The sequence below is a fragment of the Lolium rigidum genome, chromosome 7, assembly GCF_022539505.1.
Source record: "Lolium rigidum isolate FL_2022 chromosome 7, APGP_CSIRO_Lrig_0.1, whole genome shotgun sequence".
In the NCBI taxonomy this organism is placed as follows: domain Eukaryota; kingdom Viridiplantae; phylum Streptophyta; class Magnoliopsida; order Poales; family Poaceae; genus Lolium; species Lolium rigidum.
The window spans coordinates 48,544,259-48,565,412 of NC_061514.1; the positions used below are offsets into that span (position 1 = coordinate 48,544,259).

General features: G+C 48.7%; 2 protein-coding genes across 3 annotated transcripts in view; both read right to left on the reverse strand.

The window, feature by feature from the left end:
* Positions 1 to 3,904: 3,904 nt before the first annotated feature.
* Positions 3,905 to 21,154, reverse strand: part of LOC124670284 (disease resistance protein RGA2-like) — a 54,507-nt gene continuing 37,257 nt past the window's right edge. The window contains exons 1-7 of one of the 2 annotated variants that reach the window (XR_006992468.1): positions 7,540 to 7,573; positions 7,099 to 7,182; positions 6,868 to 6,986; positions 6,431 to 6,545; positions 6,053 to 6,224; positions 5,878 to 5,955; positions 3,905 to 5,790 (exon numbers count right to left, since the gene is read on the reverse strand). The gene's annotated coding sequence lies outside the window, so the exon portion shown is untranslated. Of the gene's footprint in view, positions 5,791 to 5,877; positions 5,956 to 6,052; positions 6,225 to 6,430; positions 6,546 to 6,867; positions 6,987 to 7,098; positions 7,183 to 7,539; positions 7,574 to 21,154 lie in introns of those variants that run through there. The other variant, XM_047206784.1, reaches the window with a different exon arrangement.
* LOC124671297 lies at positions 7,852 to 13,114 on the reverse strand. The gene is made up of 2 exons (XM_047207687.1): positions 12,904 to 13,114; positions 7,852 to 12,533 (listed from the first exon to the last, which is right to left on the reverse strand). Exon 2 carries the CDS (start codon positions 12,523 to 12,525, stop codon positions 7,852 to 7,854), a length of 4,674 nt encoding a protein of 1,557 aa, XP_047063643.1. The 5' UTR covers positions 12,526 to 12,533; positions 12,904 to 13,114.

Sequence of the window (21,154 nt, forward strand, 5' to 3'; positions counted from 1 at the left end):
GGTAATACCGCCCGCGACAAAGGGCCTGTGCCCTGCGCGCCGGGCGGCTGCCACGTGGTGGACCTTATGTCGCGGGTCGTAAGTGACCCGGGATAAAAGGCCACCCTTTTATCGCGCCTTGCTTGTCGCGGCTGGCCGCCCGCGACAAAAGGCCCTAACCACCCGGATCAAAAGGCCTGTTTTCCACTAGTGGGCTGTGGTGGCCTGTGGTTCGCATCGCAGGTGAGGGATGATATCGAGCGCTTGCTAGATGTTCTTTCTCTGGAGTAGTGTAGATTAACCACATAGTAGTGTAGATTAACCACATAGTCTGTAACATAGTAGTGTAGATTAACCACGTATTGTACACTACTATGTGGTTAATCTACACTACTTCAGGACTAAAGCAGGTACATACGGGCAATTGCAATTTGTTTCTGCACACATGTTGAATATGACAATTTTTAAAATTTGGTTTGATATATGTTTCACTTGTACAGATTATGGACTGCCCGGAGATGGATGGTGTCGATGTTCAAAAAGAATCGAACGACATAGCCCGAGACGGTATTGTTAGAAGTGAACAAATATTCATGTGTGACATGTAAATTTTGCACGTATATGACTAAGAATTTTTTTAAGGGATCATGATGTTACAAACAATACAAGATGTTAACCAGATAATGTTTGTCTTGCCCCGTAGCAACGCACGGGCATTTTAACTAGTACAAAATAAAGTCTAAAAGATAGTAGTAAATCTTCGAGGTCTTCAATTTCTTTCTTCTTCCAGAACACAATCTTGTACTCTTCTGAAGGCAGCCAAAGATAGATAACGAACCATAGACCTGTAGATACCGACGAAAGTTCTCCCATAATTTTTTGAGCCGCAATGCCAAGGCTGCGTGCACGCACGCAACCATTAAAGCAATCATACAACATCGGCAAGAGTACCAACACCAGTATGTCAGGGAATAATAACCGACTAGCTTTGTCGTCGTTGATGGAGAGCCGAGAGTACGAATCACCATTGTCGAGGACGTAGCAGCCGGGATAACAACTGCGAGGATAATCCTCCTCGCGGCAACAACGACAAAAGATCCAAAATCGATCCAAAATCGATCTAGCGAAGCAAGATCCGAAGGCCCATACCTAAAAAATTGTGATCGTTCAACACCACCATTGACGCCGGGAAGAAGATCTCGTCGCCGAACGAAAGGCCGAAGATCACTTATTGCAGACGATGCCATCTCCATTGAGGGGAAACCAACAATAAGACGACTACCAAAATCCAAACATAATATAATGCAAACAATACTTTTATTCTAAACTCCACGCATAGATCGGGTTCCCCACTCCTCCCGATGCCGGCGAAGCCGGCCGGAGGAGGGGGAACCAATCTATGGAGGAGGATGAAGTGGAGGTGGCTAGGGTTGAGGTGGCGGCTGAGAGAGGAGAGACGGATTAATCACGATCTTAGTAGTTCAAAAAAACATTTTTGAGCTGATTTCGAGATCGCGCAGAATAGCACCCATATTCGAACAAAAAAAAACGAAATTCAAATATGGCGGTAGAATTGATCATCGCAAACAAGTTCATAAAACTGAAATTCGACATTGCGATCGCAAAATACATTTACATATAGATTGGCCTCCGCTGCGTGACCTAACTTAACTAATTTTCGGCCCTACCGGGGCCTCTACGCACGGCGGCCGTCGTCGGCGACCTACTCGGAGTCGAGGTCGATGACCTCCTGCTTCACGCGGCGGACGGCGGCATCCTTCTGCATCGCCTCGTAATCACGCACCTGACGGACGGCGTCCGCCTCCTCGTGGCGGAAGCATGCGCGCGCCTCGGCCTCCGAAATGACAGCGACATGTTGGATCGCCGTCGCCTCTTCCTCGTCTTTGAGGATGTAGTCTGCCGAGTTGAGGACGGTGCGCGCCGGCGCCGCCTCCTCCTCCTCCTCGTCGCTGCTGTCGGCGACATGCGGCACAAGGGCACGGCCCAACGCGCCAGAGGAAGAGCCCTCGCCGCTATTGGCATAGCGGGCAGCTTCCCCAGCGGCGTCAGCCCCCAGTTTGTCCACCGGCGCGCGCTCCGCTTCCGCGCGCCCTCCGAGCGCTTCCATTTCCGCCGCTCGGCCTCCGAGCGGAAGACGGGGGGAGGGGGGGGTGGCGGCGAGTTGTTGCTGCCAAGCCACCCGCCTCCCCTCCCGTTGCTGTCGGCGCCAGCCATGCGGTCGCGGTGGAGCTCGCGGAAGAGCGGATGCGGCGGAGGGGAGTAGGGTTTTGGAACCCCACTCCTCTCCGCGGCCTGTATAAATAGGAGCCGCGGGCTCACTTTCTTGGGCCTCGAAAAAGTTTTATGGGCCAGGCCTCTGATTCAGGCGCTGTTCTACGCTGCTTTTGGCCCAAACCTGTAAATCACTGGAAAAAATCCGGCGGCATTTACAGGCTCTGTTAGAGTTGCTCTAACACACGCTAGTTTACGGGTTCGGTTCGAAAAGTAGCGCAAACCGTAAATGAGCCAAAACCGAAAAAAAATATTCATGTTGAGACCAACCCAACTCGGCCTGTATTTGCAGGGGTCCAACGAGCGAACCGAACACGACCCGAACGCAACCCCTAGTTTGCGCGTGACGGAAATTTCACCTCCTCCCAACCGCCGCTGTCGCCGCCGATCTGCGTGCCCTCATCGTTCTCTGCGCCACCGTCGCCCGATCTCGGCAGCGTGAGTCTCGAATCGACCCTGTCGGGCGCCGGAGCTAGCTCGCAGCCCCCGCCACCCTCTCCCGTGGCCGCCGGAGCTCCCGCCACCCCGGCCACCCCCGCCGATGTCGTGAACCTGGTCGATTCCATGAGCTTCCTCAAGAGGCGGCGCGCGGGAACGCACGTGGTCCCGCAAGCAGGTGTTGCGGCCACCGGTGTTGTCCCGGCGGTCCCCGGTCGAGCCAAAGGGGCCGCCGCAGCCAAGCCGACGACGGCGCCGAAGACATCCCACGCCAAACCGAAGTCTTTAGCACCAAAGAGAACGAAGTCGAAGACCACGACGAGTCGTGGATGCCCGGCCCCGCTCCCATCCTCGTCGCCACCGGCAGGTGCCAACGCGAACGACACCCACCACGTGCTCAACGACGGGTCAACAAAGTAAAATGAAAATTTGAAGTCCAATCCGGTTTAATTTGTGCGCAAAAATTAAGCCCGATTATTGGTAGGAACGGCAACACCTCGTATATGGAGATGTTAGAGGAGGTTGATATTGCCGTTCCAAGGTTGTTCGGACGCGATCAAACCGGCATGTAGCCGTTGGGCAGCGGCAATGGATCAAGTACAAGCGAATCCTCCTAGCGGCGTAACCGTCGACGAATATGCGAGTGAATTTGCTCAATTTGTGTTTTCCATAAAATATGTCGGAGATTTGTCTAGATTTGGATGCATTAGATACTAAATAACATCTAGATACATCTAAATTTTAACATATTCCAAACAAGTTTCGTGAGACGGTAAATTTTAACATATTTCAAACAAGTTTCGTGAGACGGAGTGTGTACACAATTCTCGCATTAGTCATCTGATGGTGACAGATGCAACATACACAATTCTGGCAGTAGCCCTCAACTTTTATATTCAGAGGAGGCCTACAAACTGATGCTCTCTTCGAGATGTGCTGGTCATAACTTGTTATTACATTTAAAAACTCACGTGTATTCTTTTCTTGCGCTGTATCCATAAATAAGATGATTTTTCTCAATGTAAAAATAGCAGGGCGCATAATAAACATGACAACACACCGACGACATGATTTGAGGATCAGCACTGCCACCTCGATATCATAATACCACTAGAAAGGCCAAATTTTACATTGAACCATTGCAGGCACGGTATTTCTAACGTAACACAGGTAACCACACAGACATCCAAGCAGGTTATGAACATACTGCAAAGCAGTGCATTATATTGATAAGAACGGATGAATTTTTTTGGCCTATTTCAGCACCATTCATACATAGGAAACCTTCTATAGAAGCTAGAAGGAAAATAATGTGTGGTAACAACCCATTATCGCTTCACTATCACATTGTTAGAAGTAAGTGGCTACAAAGGGAAATACAAGGTACGGTTCAACTCAAGCTTCTCCATGGCAGATTCTTCCCTTGAGAAAGATGTCTCAAATTCCAGTAAATGGCAGACCAGATCTTTCACAGGGTATAGGTTCCTGATTCAACTTGCCCACGTGTTTGTAAAATACCTGAAAGCTTAGCATAGATAGATTGCAAACAAGTGTTCATGTGCAAACAATTATTAAGACCCTCATAAACTTCAGTTTGAGACACTTCCTGCAAACTTATCAAAGTAGCAAGCTAACAATTGAGCATAAGTTTAAACTAAACCTCATATTCATTGCCACGAGAGAATGGAGTTACGAGAGTGAACAGCATCAACAATATAGTTATCAAAGTTTTAGAACGCCAGGTCACTAGGTTGTCTGACTTCAACATCAAGAGCAAAAGAAAACAAGAGTAGCCAACACTTTTATTCCCTTATCAACCTTCCAAGGGCAGGTGTCTAGTGAAATTATCTTGTCATGATCCGGTACTACACTCATTACATAATGGCAGCCGTCACTGGCCAATGGCCAAAGTATTTCCTATAGCTACTTTATATTTGTGGAAAGCTTATCTAGAGCTTGGTAGGGTAATTCCAAGCTTATCTGATATCTAGATTGTAAAGCTAAATAAGTGTTCAATTCCAGTACAAAAAAGTTTTTCAAATGCCAGTCATTGGAATAATAATGTCCAGGGTATGTGGGAGAGAATGGACTCAAGCGTCATAATAATTTATTGAGAGGCCTATGCAACGAAAGGTGATCTCAGGACGCAATAGATGTTCTCATTATCTTTATTGCACAGGTAGAAGTTCGATTAGCCATTCTGCACATGAACATTGAAGCGCTGCTGAAAATTTCCTCCTGTTTGAGGATGAACATTTCAATCTTCTATATGGTGCCCCCTTTTCTTCCTTTTACTTTTTTTCCTTTTCCTTTTTCTTTTTATTCTTTTTTTTTTTGTGTGAGAGGCATCAATGCTGACAAATTCACAAGGTTGATGAAGATGACCACAAAGGGCTTTTGTGCCTTCTCGAACTTTGGTGAGTGTGCACAATCAACTACTAGGGATAGCAGGATATGCGCTATATAGGTAGGTATGGTGTGAAGACATGGAAGAAACGGTTTAATTCTTGGATTTTGATATGTACCCTGGTAGAGTATGCAATCTCCCGATCAAGGTAAGCATTGCCAAGTGTCGGAGGGGCTAGAAAAAATTGGTTATGCAAAAGAAATGACTGGCTTTTAAAAACTTCAGACTAGAGGAACATCAAACTTAACAATACGCACTAAATATTCAGATTGCAATAATCAAGGCTCATGAAATCTTCTCTTATTTGGCTTTGGTGGGACAGAAAAATATTCCGGATCAATAAGAGCTTTATCTTTACGACTATATGTATGAACTCATCACTCTCGTATATTATATCATTGGCAATGAATACAGAGGATGTAAGTGTGCTCAAAAGCTAGACTACCAACTTATCAAGAAAGCAAAAAGTTCTCTAACCAAAGTCTCATGAGGCAACAAGAGTTTGACACTTGCACATTGAATACAATCTAGCATAGCTAAAGCGATCATGCATTTCAGTGGGTTTAACTAACCTTCGAACAAAGGTACCTTCAGGGATATGTCCCTATAGTAGAGCTGTTTCCCATAATTGTACCACAAGCCATATACCAAAAACCCCAGGATCATAGTTGTGTCTGAAAGTTTGGAACATAAAATAATTATACAACAACCTTTTATCTTTTATACTTCTAAACGGGTCAAAGGAAGAACATTGTGCATACCAACTAATGACATCCCGAGATCTGAATTGGCTCCACGCAAGCACTAATATCATGAGTATTGAGTATTTGTTCAAGTTCCTATAATTCATTAAATTCTGTTAAGCCACAATTATGAAGAATGCAAGAACACCTTGTATTGATTCAATATAGAACCGAACTGTAGAAAAATACAAACCTAAATTTCAGTAGCAAATCACCGAGTCCCATTTCTTCCAACATTACGCCTTGACCTTGGTGATCTGACCCGCACAGGGCGAACAAGCCAAGTTTACCACCAAGTCTCTATGGGTGACGACCAAAATGCAAATGAACTTATCTAGAAACAATCAGAACGAGCAGAAGAATACCTGCAGAAGATAGAAAAAAAAATAGGTTTGTCATAAATCACATCCATGGAGGAAGACAGAGAAGTTACGAAATAGTATTAGCTGAGAATCATGTTAGTTTCGTGCTATTTTTTAATACAGTATATTCTAATGTGTTTGCTGGAACATCTAGGTATTGGTAATTTGGTATGGTACAACATGATACAGTTATATTTACACATACTTACCAGAATGGATTTATCTATAGGAAGAAGATACCACATATGACCCTCATGTGCCTACTGTACATGGATGGAGTGATATCTACAAGGCTAAAACAATGTTAAACTCCAAGATGGAGCCCTGCATAGTGAATAAATAAACCTCGGTCAGACATCAGATTATCCAGTATTGAAACTTATCTAGAAAAAAAAGAACGAACATAAGAATACTTGCAGAAGATAGACAAAGTGTTAAGTGTGTCATAAATCAAGTCCACTGAGGAAGACAGAGAAACTACGAAATAGTATTATCTGAGTATCATGTTATTTTTCTTGATATTTCATAAATATATTATATTTTAATGGGTTTTCCTGAACATCTAAGCATTAACTAGAAAATCATGTAGGGGATTGGTAATTTGGTATGGTACAACATGAGTACAGTTCCACCTACATATGCTTACCAGAATTATTGATTTATCTTGTAGGATAAATATACCACATATGACACTCATGTGCACGCTGTACATGGATGAAGCGAAATATACAAGGCTGCAACAATGTTTAACTCAAAGATGGAGCCCTGCATAGTACATAAATAAATCTTATTCAGACATCAGATTAGCTAGTAACCAAACCTGAAAGTTTTGACTTGATGCATGGAATTAGGGAACTGTGATGTTACACATGCGTACCATATCAAGACTATAATGTTAGAGCAGTGCCTCAATGCCGAGAATTCTACAAAGATGGGAGAATTTATGACTCCATGGCCCAGCCTGCACGGTATTATGAGCACTCACAGTTTAGACTTTTGGAATAACAACATAAACTGGGGAAAGATTGATGGTATTTGTGGTTTCTGGTGTGGGATAGGAAAAAACAGAGGTTAATGGTGGGAATCGTGGATGGATTCAAACAAGATCTTATTTGTTCAAACTGAACTCTAGTACAGAACAGTCCATAAGAACACAAGAAATCGTCTCAAAAAATTGAAGGACACACGAAGGGAAATTTGCCTCAGGTAATCAAAACAGCATCAACCAGATGAACAAACTATGATAAAAAAAATTCTTCTTCTAAAGTGTGAGGGAAGTGAGGCAGTACGGATTTGTTAATTATATGAGTATACTAACCAGTTTTATGTGCAGGATGGCAGATACAAACTGACTGTCACGCTTGCAGCTGGCACCCAGAAACCTTGATCCCACGGAGAACATTGTAGGAGTCTACATGAATATACAAATCCAAGGAGAAACCTGCACGGAAGATCAAAACAAGTGACTTATTTAGATGAAACAAACAACAGTGAGTGCGATGCACCAAGCAAAAGAAAAGGAACGATTTTGAGGCTTACAAAGTTACGAATCGGAAAGGCAGGGGAAGTAACTGGGAATGAGTACAGAGATTGAGGGAAAGTGTTCCCTTGTTACATACCTTGGATTTGGTCAGGTTTTAACAACCGGAATGGTTCCTATTAGCTTGCAGCACGCCCTTTTTAGCTCCTCGCTGTTGCCGCCATGGACATCTAATTCTAGCATTGAACTTGGAAGGCCATCCTTGGGCAGCGACTTGATGGCGTGACAGGAGGAGATCTTCAGTTTTTCCAGAGAACTCGGGAGGCTGTTGGGCAGCGACTTGATGGCGTGACAGCAGGAGATCTCCAGTTTTTCCAGAGAACTCGGGAGGCTGCTGGGCAGCGACTTGAGGGATTTACAAAGTTGGATCACTAATTCCCGCAGAGAGCTCGGAAGGCTGGGCAGCGACTGGATGGCCGAAATAAACGAGATCTGTAATTCCTTGAGGTTGATAAGCTTGTGTAGCCCTGCAGGGAGGCGCTGCAGCTTGTCTCCCCCGACAAATCGGAGGTATTGGAGAGAGGTGAGTAACTGAAGGGCATCTTCTTGCTCCTCTGTCAAGCTCTCCACCTCGTCGCCAATGAACCTGAGATCCAATCCGGTGAGGGTGGAAGAGAGGAGGCTGCAGATCGACGCGGCAAGGACTCCTGTGTTGCTTGCCGTGGTCAGATCCAAGAGCTTGGAGGAACGGGAAAACAGCTCTATGTCATGCGGCCGTGAGGGGTCGGGATCGGCGAAGAAACCGGAGGCATCATGGATGTGCAGTTGTGTGAGGCGGCCGTGGGCGAGGAGAGGCCACAAGCCCTCGGCTGTTGCCTCCCCAAGTGATCTCATGTTTAATTGGGTGAGAGAGGTGAGGTTTGAGAGGTGCAGCGTCTCCATGTGCTTAACGCCATCCAGGGTGAGCTGTTGCAGGCAGGTCGGGAAAGGGGGAAAAGAGGAGGACGAAATCGAGGAGAAGAACTCGGGGCAATTTTCTATAAACAACCGGCGGAGGGCGCTCAGACGTTGGAGCCCACCTCCGCCTGCGTGGTCATCGTTCGGTGGATTGACGAAACAGTGATCAAATGTCAAGTCCTGTATCTTGGGAGGCAAGAGCAGCATTCCTTGTGAATATGCCGCAGCTGTTATTATTTCCTTGTTATCGCCTCTTGTCTGCTGCTGCTCTTCCGTTGCTGTGTTTGCATTATCCGCCACACCTAACCCATTTATATTCTTACAATCACATATTGTCAATTTTGAGATCTCCGGAAAGAATGAGAGCAACAGCGTCAATTCTTCCCCACTAGTATCACAGCGAATAATATGGAAGTATTCACATGAAAACCGGTATATGCCATGAACCACACCTTGAACCCGCGGCAAGATGCCACTCCGACAATCAAATATCGTGATATCTTTCAGCGAAGTTAGCACTCCCATGTGATTCAACGGCAGGAGAGGACATCTACTCATATGCAAATATTCCACATCAGCTAGATTAGAGAAATTCACCCCATTCCACAACACATTACCGTGACCACCTTTTACATTAAGTTCCACCCCTTTTTTCGATCCATGTATTCTTGTTCTTCCGTAAAAGAGCTCCTCAAAACCTGATCCTACTGTTTCTATCTTAGCATGGCATGAACAATGAATTCTCCAAGGGATAGGAGGCAAGGCCGCTAGTTTTGGGCAGTGTGCAATAACAAGCTTCTCTAGTCTAGGAAACCAAGCCATTTTCTTCTCTTGTTGTGCTTGACAGGAAGTAGGATGTGAAAACGGTAACTCCGTAAGTTCAGAACAATATGTAATGATGATCACTTCCAAGCGGGAGAAAAAAGGACAAGCACCATTTCCAAACCACTTTGTTAAACTAGACATATTACTTAATTGAAGCCTTTTCAAATTATAAAAGCTTGGAGATGATATACTACAACACTGATACTCTTCGCCACGCTCATTAACCATCCACATCTCCCCTAGAGGTGGAAGATTCTTCCATGATACACCATCCAGACAAAGAGATTCCAAATATTTAACTGAGAGATTATCACGTAGCCAGGATGGGCAATTAGTGCCCCCATGCCATTTAATGCATAGCTCTTGAAGTTCGTCATGTGGTACAAGACTTTCAAGGATACTTTCTTCTTGTACAGGATCCTTATTAGGACGCTTAGCATCCCATTCTAATATGAGTTCTCTTAGGTGGTTCTTGCGTGTCAGTTTTAACTCATTTGCTTCCTCTTTTGTTTGCACCTTTTCAAGATTATAAATACCAAGTGATCCCCTGATCTGTTTCAACTGCCCAAGTTGACTCGGTTCAAAACCCTCACTCTCCTTTCTCACCCTAAATGCCCTTAATTCCTGAAAGAATTTTAGTTTTCCGACCTGAGGAATATCAAACTGGGGGTTATTAGGTATATGTCGTTTCACATAAAAGTGACGTAATTTTACAAGGTTGCTCATACATTTAGTTGAAATAAGGCAAGCACCCTTGCCATCTACATCAATAACCTCTAAATGGTACAATCTGACGAACGCACTTGGTAAGGAGATGGTCCTGTAATCCAACGTACTCATCCTTAAGTAGCGAAGATGGACAAGTTTTGCAAAGTTGTGGAATATATCATCCATATCATATGACACCCCGGACAAGAAAATGACGCGAATGGCATTAGCCTCCCTAAACAATGCACCAAAAGTTTTGGCAAAGCTTCCTTGGTAATCTCCAAACAACATTAAAGTATGTAGGTTCTCAACCTTCAATCTTTTCCCTAGTGCACTCAAATTCTCATTATAATCTTCAAAAGACAGTTTATTCTCAATGTCTGTGTTATCCACGGTGATAGACAAGTAACGTATCGTGGGGGGTATTTGTATGTGCTTCAAGTTAGAGCCATTTATGCTAATACAGTCATACGATGAAACCTTGACTGCTAAGTTGTGTAGTAGGTCATGGATAACATAACAAGGGCTTCCTTTCTCTTTTTTGTTTGTTTTAAAAAATCCATAATCAACCAATTCATCTAAAGATCTACGTCCATCATCTTCATTTCCTTTTTTCATCGGATCAGGTGAATGCAAAATATCTAGTCCAATCCACAAGTGAACCAACTCTTCCCTACCAAATTCATAATCTTCACGAAACAAAGAACAAAAAGAAAAACATCGTTGCAAACGGAAAGGAAGGCAGTCATAGCTAAGCTTTAGAGCTGGCATGATATCATTTTCGTCCGTTTGTGATTCCCATTCTTTACTTTCTAGAACGCTTCTCCAGTGGTTCATTGTAAGGTTGTTTCTTAGTAATCTACCAACAGTTCTCGCTGCAAGAGGTGAGCCCTTCAATTTGTCCACTATTTTACTCCCAAAGTCAGTTAATTCTGGATGGTTAACCCATGGGTCTTGTTCATCGAATACACATTCTTTGAAAAAAGACATAATATCTACATGACTTAGACGCTCGAGCTGCAGTGAGCATTTAGTTGTCTTAACTGCGTTTGCTACATGAGGTATTCGAGTCGTAACTATAACCATGTTACCTTTCCCCCCCTCTTTTTCAAATAGAGCTAATAGTTTTTTCCACTCATTCTTTGGATGTTTCCACACATCATCTAAGACAAGTAAAACCCTCTTTCCTTGGATTCTTAGCTTGATAAGATCTTCATCACTCGAACTTTCCTTTTCATTATCAACTTTTGGGATCTTTTTCACAATATATTTTGCCAACTTATTTGCATTAAAAGCGTGAGAGACACATATCCATATGCGAACCTGGAAATGGCTCTTCATTTGTTCATATATGTGTTGTGTGAACGTTGTCTTGCCAATGCCCCCCGGGCCAACAATTGGAAGAACAGTAAGTTCGCAACATTCACTATTATCAATTTCATGTATAATAAACTTTTTCTGATTATCCCTCCCATATAACTTAGGCTCTATAATTTGTGGGGTGGTTTTGGGTCTGTTCATGGCAATGTCCTGGTCAGGGATATGGCTATAGCTCAGTAGCGCTCTAGAGACTGCAGAATATATGGTATTAAGCTGTTCTAAGATGCCCAATATCTTTGTAGACATCTCCACCCTATCGAACTTCAGTCTTGGTATTTCTGTACCACCACTTCTCTGTTTTACCATGGACGGGCCAGCATCGGTTTGAGCATCATGGTCGACAGACAGTAAGGAGAAGCAAGAGAAGTGTTTACCGGTATAGTGGATAGCCTTAGGCGGCATGCATCCGTTGTGAGCCTTCTGGACAGCCAGCTGATTGTCGGGTGACGGTGGTGATGATCTGATCTCGCGCCGGCCACATGAGCGGATGCCTGAGAGGCATCCTTGTTTGGCACCATTGTCAGGATCGTCGTTCCTGGTAGCAGGAAACTTAAGTTTGTTCACACAAGCTCTAGCCGTGTGGCGAGCGTTGAGGGCGAGGTTTTGGGCCCAGCCAGCAGCATGCTCGTCGGCGGTATGGTAGGTGCCATCGAGCTCATCCTGGATGCGGAAGTAGTCGAGCTCGTCCAGCACGTCATCAGCCCCATACACGACCTGGCGCAGCTTGTCTAGCAGCTCCGCCAAATTAGGGTCGTTGGGGATCGCCTTGCCCTGGGCACTATTCAGCTTCACTCGCGCCTCTAACAGTACCAGCTCTAGGGCTTTTATGTTGGATCCGAGCTGTTCGCTCGCTGTCCACGCCTCCAGCACACCGTCGGATAGTGGGCTCAGCGCCTTGCCCACCACCCAGGCCGCGGCACGGATCCCGGCCGTCTCCATCGCAATGGTTGACATCGATGTTCCTGCATGAGATCAATCGAGAATTCAAGATCAAGATGAATATATTGTCTCCATACCGGATTAATGGGCAATTACGCACTTTGAGAAATAAGTTTGACTACTAATTTGGTTAATAAAATATAAGATATATATCACAAAAATTATATTATTAAAAACATTTTTTGAATACGAATCTAACGGTATAATTTTTGTGGCATATATCTCATATTTTGTTGACGAAATTTATAATTAAACTTATTTCTCGAAATGCGTAATTGCCCATTAATCTGGTATGGAGGTAGTAACAACTAAGAAGCAGTGAACCACACAGTAGCGGGTATGGCTGCAAGAGGGTCACATCAATAGTCAAGACAAGATATGAACGTACCAGACCAGCCAGGTGCCCGGATGGCAACGCTACAGAATGAGTTAGTCACCAGAACAGGTACTGAGCTGTTGCTTCCACAGGAGAACTAGCTAGAAAAAAGGTCAGGAAGAAAGTGTGTGGATGCGACGGTGGAATGCCAGAGCGAACTGGGTGCAGCTACCAGATATGTGAGCTGTGGAGTAGCAGGTGTGCAGGAGGAGGTAAAATATATAGAGAAGTGAGGTAGCTCCAGATCTGGCACTGGGTCTCCTAATTTTGGTGCCACTGGGCACTGGGATGCAATCTACTCACCGGGGTTGGAGGTGGAGACTTCCGGACGCAGGTCAGGTGACATGCAAATGGCATGTCACGTTGTGCCTGGCAGCCTTCAATCCACCATCCAGCAAGGATCCAACGCACCGTAGCTTCCTAAGGCAAAAGCAACATCCAGATATAGACCAAAATGGGCACGCATGAGGGCATCTCCAACGCTACGGACGCGCGGACACATAGCAAATTTCAAAATAAAAAGAAAATAAATATAAAAAAGGAAAACCAAAACAAATCTCCAGTAGTACTCGTCGTCGTCGCCGTCGATGAGGACGACGCCCCCCGGCGGCGACGCGCTGTTCCGTTTGGACACGCCGGAGGGCGCCGGGGACTCCGGCCAGAACGACCACTGCGCCCTTTCCCAGGCGAAGTGCGAGTCCGGAGAGCTCGCCGGCCTGCGCAGGCGTGCCAGGCGTGCCAGCCGCGCCGCCTCCTTCTGTTCCTCGCCATGGCGTGCCGGCAGGAGGAGGCCACGTGCCAGGCCGCGCCCCGGGCGGAGGAGGAGCGCCATGCCGCACTCCAGCACGAGGCGGACCTGCAGGCCGCTGCGGCGGAGCAGCGGCAGAAGGAGGCGGCGTGGCTGACACGCCTGCGCATGCCGGCGAGCCCTCCGGTCCCGCACTCCGCCTGGGAAAGGGCGCAGTGGTCGCCCTGGCCGGAGTCCCCGGCGCCCTCCGGCGTGTCCAGCCGGAACAGCGTGTCGCCGCCGGGGGGCGTCGTCCTCATCGACAGCGACGACGACGAGTACTACTGGAGATTTGTTTTGGTTTTCCTTTTTTATATTTATTTTCTTTTTATTTTGAAATTTGCTATGCGTCCGTGCGTTGGACGCAGCGTGCGAACCAAACGAACACGCGTACGCGCGCCGCTATTCGGGTGTCCGCGCGGCCACCCAAACGGTCTAAAACGGACGGTCCAGAGCGTCCGTTTGGGTCGCAGCGTTGAAGATGCCCTCGCGCGTGCCCATTTTGGTTTGTATCTGGATGTTGTTTTTGCGTTGGGAAGCTATTGTGCGTTGGATCCTTGCTGGGCGGTGGATTGAAGGCTGCGAGGCACAGCGTGACATGCCATTTGCATGTCACCTGATCTGCGTCCGAGACTTCCGTGTCTGCATCGTGTGCACCGTCGACTCCAGTAGCTGTTGGAAGTTTGTTGAGACGCTGATTGTGCTACTTGTTACTACTGTAGTACTAAAAGTGATGGCCGGTGCAGTGTCGAATCTTCACTTGTACTAATGTCAGATTAATTAAATCGAGAGCAGCAGCTGCAGGGCAAATGCCCCCAACGGATCTGACAAGCTAGACTAATGTAATTTCCAGCCAGGTAAGGCTGGTGCTAGTGGGGGCGTGAGGACGGGCTATAACGCCCGGCGCGGGGCGGGAGACAAGTGAGAGCGAGGCGAGACGAGAGCGGGAGGCGCCGGCGCTGGCGCCGGGCGGTATCGGCCGCTCTCGCCCGCCTATAGCCCGCATTAGAGGCGAGAGCGGGGCGAGAGGGAGGCGATAGCGGTGCTAGTGGAGGCGGTAGGGAGGAGAGAGAAGTGAGAGCTAGCACTATAGCCCGTGCACAGGCACCGTGGGGTAAGAGTGGGGTGAGAGTGAAGATAAAAGCTGACGTGGCGAGGCTACAGTGACGTGATACATTGGCACCAGCCTGCATTCAGATCCAGTGGCTTGAAACTAATAACAACTCGTGATTTCAGATCTCGTGCTGACTGGACGGTGGCTTGGCAGTCTTCACGATGCTTGGTGCGATTGCAGAGTTGACTGGAGTGGAAGAAGACCCAGCCCCAATTAATGACGGAGCCATGGATATGCGTGTGAGCAGCAGCAAGTTGTGAGAGCAATTCCAATAGTGTAGCCAGCTGCTAGCTATAAGCCAAGTGCCATGTTATCTATAGCTAACTTAGAGCCAACATATACAATAGTGAGCTATAAAAGTGTAGTACTTTTACAATACATGGCCCACCTTTTAGTCTCACATAGTGCTTTAGGAGCACGTGCTTAGAACTGGCTACAAGATAAGAGCCACTCCTCTTCTCTCTCCTAATCTCTCTCTTCCAACTAAGCAAATTTATAATATTTTATCTCTTATAGCCAGCTGACTGTACCTTATTGTACTTGCTCTGAAAGCTCCAAGCAACGGGTGGGAGGAGCTACTGAACTGCTTCGGATCTCGTGCCAACTCAACTGCTGAAGTATAGTGACAGCAGCACAATGGCTTAGGAAGAGGGATGCACATGGATTGATTCCACAAGAATCATAGGCAGTTAGGGCATCTCCAACCCGGCGATCCAAATGGACGTGCTAGGTGGTCGCGTGGACACCTGGATAGCGGCCCGTATCCGCGTGTCCGTTTGGGTCGCACGTTGCGTCCAACGCGCGACGCAGATGTTAGAAAAGCAAAAAAAGGTAAATTTGAACGAAATTTTATTTTGGGCAAATTTGTACATAACCATATTTTCGGCAAATAAACTAACAAAAGAAGCCCTCTATATGGGCTTTAAAATTTAAAAAACAAATCTAAGAGCATCTCCAATCGCGTCCCCCAAACCGCGCCGGATCGAGCGTTTGGGGGACGTGTTTTGTTCGTGCCGCGTTTGGGGGACGTCGCTCCCCAGCCGCGTCCCCCAAACGCCGCCCCCAAATGAATATTTGTGCACGAAAATAAAGATTTTCATTCAATTTTGATTATATATTACAAAGTTTGAATGAAAACGGCTAGATTTCATCTAAACCTAGACTACCGACCGCCGGCGGCGCGTTCGACGGCCCCGCCCCGTCGTCGCCTCCCCTACGCCGCAGCTCCTCCTGCGCGCGCCTCCTCTCCTTGCGAGCGGCGTTGGCCAGACGGTCCCGCTCCCGCCACGCGTCCTCCGCCGTCCCCTCCTGCGCCGCCTGGAGGGAGAGCTCGATGGCGCGACGAATATGCGCCTCTTTGCGGGCACGGGCGTCGTCCTGGAGCTTCTTCTCCGACTCGAAGGACTCGACGAGGGCGCGTTGGCGATCGGCCGTCTCGTTCGGGTGCGGCCCGTCGTCGTCGGACCGGTCGAACTCGTCGTCATCGTCGTCCTCCACCTCGGTCTCCTCCGCCTCGGCCTCCTCCTCCTCCATTGGCGCCTCCTCCTCCACATCCGTTGGCGCCTCCATCATCGCCGCCGCAAACGCGTCGGCCTCCGCCGCCAACCGCTCCGCCCGCCTCCCATAGCGCCTTCGGCGCCGCGCTTCCGCTCGCCGACGCTCCTCCGCCGTCACCTGCTGCTGGAGCTCGATCGACTCACGCCGCCGGCGCTCGATCGAGTCACGCCGTTCACGGAACAGCGCACTGCCGCTCATCGCGGCGCGCCGGCGCTCGTCGGCCCATCGCTGCTCCATCTCCTCCCGGTACCGGCACCGTCGCGCCTCTTGCCCCGTCGAGGCGTCGAACGCCGCAACGGTGTCGCACTTCGCTGCTCTCGCCACGCTGCTGCCGCCGCGGCCTCCTCGAGCTGCGGAGGCAAGGGCGAGAGAACGCCGCTAGATCCGCCGCCTGCCGGCGGGCCTCCTCCTCGAGTGCCTCCTCTAGTGCCGCACGCCGCTGCCGGGCTGGAAGTGGAGGAGACGGCGGTGGAGGGAAGTGGCCATCGCCGGGGCGGTTCGCCATTGCCACTGGTGATGGAGGAGACGGCTGTGGAGCGATGAGGGCTGTGTTTGTTGCCGGCGGGGTGTGGTGGCTACCGTTGATGAGCCGGGAGACCTTTTATAGACGCCGGCGTCGGGAAGAAAGCGCGGGAACAGGACGAGAAGAGGCGGGAAGATCGCGCGGGAACGGGCGGTGGCGTGCGAACGCCGGCGACGCGTGGAGGCTGCGCAGCACCGACGAGACGTCTCGCCTGCCTCTCCGTCGCCATTAAGGCAAAGATGCCGCTGCGCGCCGCGAGGTAGGCGACGGTTAGGTTAAAATTAACTGTGCCGCTGACGCGTCGGCCCCGCGCCTCCTCGCCTCTCATTTCGTTGTGTCCGGCGTGCCCGGTGCGTCCCCTGTGGGACCGGGGACGGGCTCGGGGCGCCGGACACCGCATAGGGGCGCGCCGGACAAAAAAGGGCTTTGGGGGACGCGGCTGGAACGCTTTTTTTGTCCGGCGCGCCCCAAATCCCTTTGGGGGACGCTTTGGGGGACGCGACTGGAGATGCTCTAAAAACCCTCTACTAGGGTTTGGTCTAGGACACGGCGGCCGCCGGTGCGCCGCCTAGTCCCTGTGGGCGTCGTCGGTTTCGGCGTCGACGACGTCCGGGCTGCGAGACACTGTTGTGGCTCGACCACGCCGGGGACTCCGGCCACGGAGACCACAGCGCCTCCTCCCAGGCGGAGTGCGGGTCCGGAGCCGCCCGCCGCTGCTCCGCTGCAGCAGCCCGGATCTGCGCCTCTTCCCTGAGGCGCTGCTCCCTCTCCTGCCAGGCGAGGCGCCTGGCCTGCTGCCGCCTGGCCTCCTCCGCGCGGCGCCTGGCCTCCTGGCGCTCCTGCTCCTCGCAGCGGAGCCTGGCCTCCTCCTCCCACCGCGCCGCGCGGGCCTGGTCGTACAGGGCCCAGGCCTCGGCGTCCTCGACCTCCTGCCGGGCCGCCTCCTCCATTGCGGAGGTGCGAATGACAACTTGGAGTTGCGGCCATTTCGCTTCCTCCTCCGCCGCCGATATTATTAGCGCGGAGGTCGGGGTCCTCTTCCGAGGACTCCGACGGGCAGCAGCAGCGGCAGCGCCGGTTGCGGCAATACCGCGCCGCCGCGGGCGGCCTCTCCGATGTGGAGACCGCCGCGGTTTCCTCTGGCCCGCAGCGCCGGCGGAGGGCGGCGGCTGTTGCTGGCCTCCGAGTCGTTGGCTCCGGTAGCGAACCGTCACTTGGGGGCCATGGCGGCGGTTCACGTCTCGGAGAGTGGGGAGTGGAGTGGGGAGTGGACTAGACACTACTAGGAAAAGCCTCATCAGTGGCGCACCAAAAAATGATTCTGTGGCGCATGGGCGGTGCGCCACAGAATTCTCGCCACAAAAATAAGGTTTACGTGGCGCACCGGCCCATGCGCCACGGAAAGTCTTATTTCGTGGCGCACCTGCGGTGGTGCGCCACAGAAACTTATTTCTGTGGCGCACCGACGGTGGTGCGCCACAGAATTTTTTTTTGAAATTCAAAAAAAATGGCGGCCAGATCTAGATCCCGATTTTTTTAATTTTTTTTGGTATTTCGCTGGAAAGGAGGAGGGCGGCCGGAGGAGGAGGAGAAGGTGGTGGTGGAGGTGGTGGTGGAGGAGGTGGTGGAGGAGGTGGTGGAGGAAGAGGAGGTGGTGGTGGTCACCGGAGGAGGAGGAGAAGGTGGTCGTCGCCGGAGTAGGTCGCCGGAGTAGGAGGAGGAGGTCGGCCGAAGGAGGAGGTCGCCGGAGTAGGAGGCCGGCCCCGGAGGAGGTGGTGGTGGTGCTGGAGGAGGCCGGCGGGAGGAGGTGGTGGTGGTGGTGGTGGTGGTGGTGGAGGAGGAGGAGAAATGGAGGAGAAGTCCAAGGAGGAGAAGTGAGGAGAAGTGGAGGAGTAGTGAGGAGAAGTGGAGGAGTAGTGAGGAGAAATGGAGGAGAAGTGGAGGAGGGCGGCAAAAAATTCAAATTTTGGACGTTAATTCTGTGGCGCATGGTCACTTGGTGCGCCACATAATGTTTTTTTCTTTTTTGGTATTTTGCAGCAAAAAACTTTAACTGGCCGTAACTTTTTACTCTTTTTGAATTTGGGGATTCTAAGAATTTCCGTGGGAACATTTTGATATATTATGCGTTTTTTTTTTCGAGTTCGTATGCAACCAGAAATCCAGTTTGATGATTTTGCAACGCAAATTTGCAAAAAAAGTTGAAATTCATGTTTGTTAATTTTTAGTGGTGCTAGATGACATAGTACACATGGGCATCTCGAAGGATTTTATTTTCTGTAATTTCTATCTATTTTTTTTATTTTTTACAGAGGTCAAAAAGGCGATCGGGGGGGGGGAGTTGCGTGGGGAGCAAAAAAGTCTTCTGTGGCGCATGAAGCTCATGTGCGCCACAAAAATGTGTAATTTTTGTGGCGCACCATCCCACGTGCGCCATAGAATGACTTAATTTTGTGGCGCACTGGTCTTATGCGCCACAAAATGTCTTATTTCTGTGGCGCACATGGTATCGTGCGCCACAAAAATAGCGAAACCAATGATTGGGTGTGGTCCCAACCTTATTTCTGTGGCGCATTAGCTTGTGGTGCGCCACAAAAATAAGCTATTTTTGTGGCGCACCAGGGCTGGTGCGCCACAGAAACAATTTCTGTGGCGCATATTTGGCTAATGCGCCACATAAATAAGATCCGCCTATAATGCTTTTCCTACTAGTGAGAGGGCCAGATCCCTCCTGTCCACGGCCATTCACATTTGTGCCGGGTTTGCGCCTTTCTAGACGCCGCGCCATCCGTATTTGCGGTGTGCGGCCGCGTTGAACCGCGCTTTTGTCCGGTTGAACCCATCCGGACGTGCGGACGTGGGATGGGTCGCCGCATTGGAGATGGCCTTATGCCTTACTCCAAGCTCTAGGGATGGTTTGGAGGGGGTTTGGTGTACCTAAGGATTTGGGGAGGTTGGATTCGGCGACCGCAGATGAGTCCTCGTCGGCGAAGGGAGACGGAATTCGTGGCTGCCGTCGCCGGCGGCGAGGCCATGGCCGTAGTCTTCGTGTTTGCCTATGGCGGATTGGCGAGTTGGGTTAGGGATTTTTCATTCTTGGGCTTTGACGATAGGATTATACACTTCATACACCCAGTAAAGGCTCAAGCAAGCTAGGCCCATGTTAAACGAATCTGATTACTTACAGATGGTACTATTTTTTTTAGCAGGTACAGGTTCAGAAAAAAAAAAGCAAATGCAGTCTCCCAGCCTCTCAACACCACTAGCATTGGTAGCACGAGAAACTACCGAGTAGTTTAATACTCCGTATTCAGTAGGACATGTTCAGCCCGTGCTTGGAGAAAAATGGCTATTGAGGCATGATATGATCGACTTTAGTTACACGGTTTCGTTTGAGTAGGCCAAGTCCAGAACGACTGCTTTGCTTAATGGCACTGGAGATCTCAAACAAGTCCCTTCATCAACAGTCAACCATCTAGTGTGAATGCTGGATCACCTCACCAAAAGCGGTCTCTGTCTCTGTTGTCTTATCTCTGATGCATGGTGTCTGAAAAGCAAGATGCTGTAGGAGGAACATTTTTGGGATATTCACTTTGGCTCATAGGAGCATTTGCTCCCACTATGTGAATCTACTTTTTGAAGTATCAAAAAATTCTAAAGTAAAATTTTTCATGTACATCTACACATTTTATGTTCGTGCACAAGTTTTCAAAAGAAACTAAAAATAATTGTGGCTCCTGTAAAAAAGATAAATTTTGATGCTATAACACGACTACGTACAGGATATTTTTTTTGTCTTTTTTGTATACACCACATAAAATATTGTTTCTCCATAAAAACTTGTGCACTAACAAAGAATGTCAAGATGTACACCAAAAAAATGATGTCAGAATTTTTTGACATTTTTAAGATTGTTTTTTAATTATTTTGTATAATGGGAGCATTTGCTTCTATGAGGCAAAACGCCACCTCCGAACATTTTTCATCTAGTATGTTACTTCAGACAAGCCTGGATATCTTTTGCATGCATTAACTGAAGCAGACTGTCTGCACCGCAATGCTGGGATAGTCAACCTTTCCAACTGGACATCAAAAGGCAACCAACGAAGTCTGAATTTTGCAACGAACAAATAAAGGATCTTTATTTATGCTTTAGCAAATATAACCACACTCTGCATCCAAGGGTAGGTTGAGATCTGAGTATATTGCAAAGATTTTCTTACAGATGTCTACATTGACAAGGCTAAATGAAAATAATTGCGATGTCTTGGTACCATTCATGCTAAA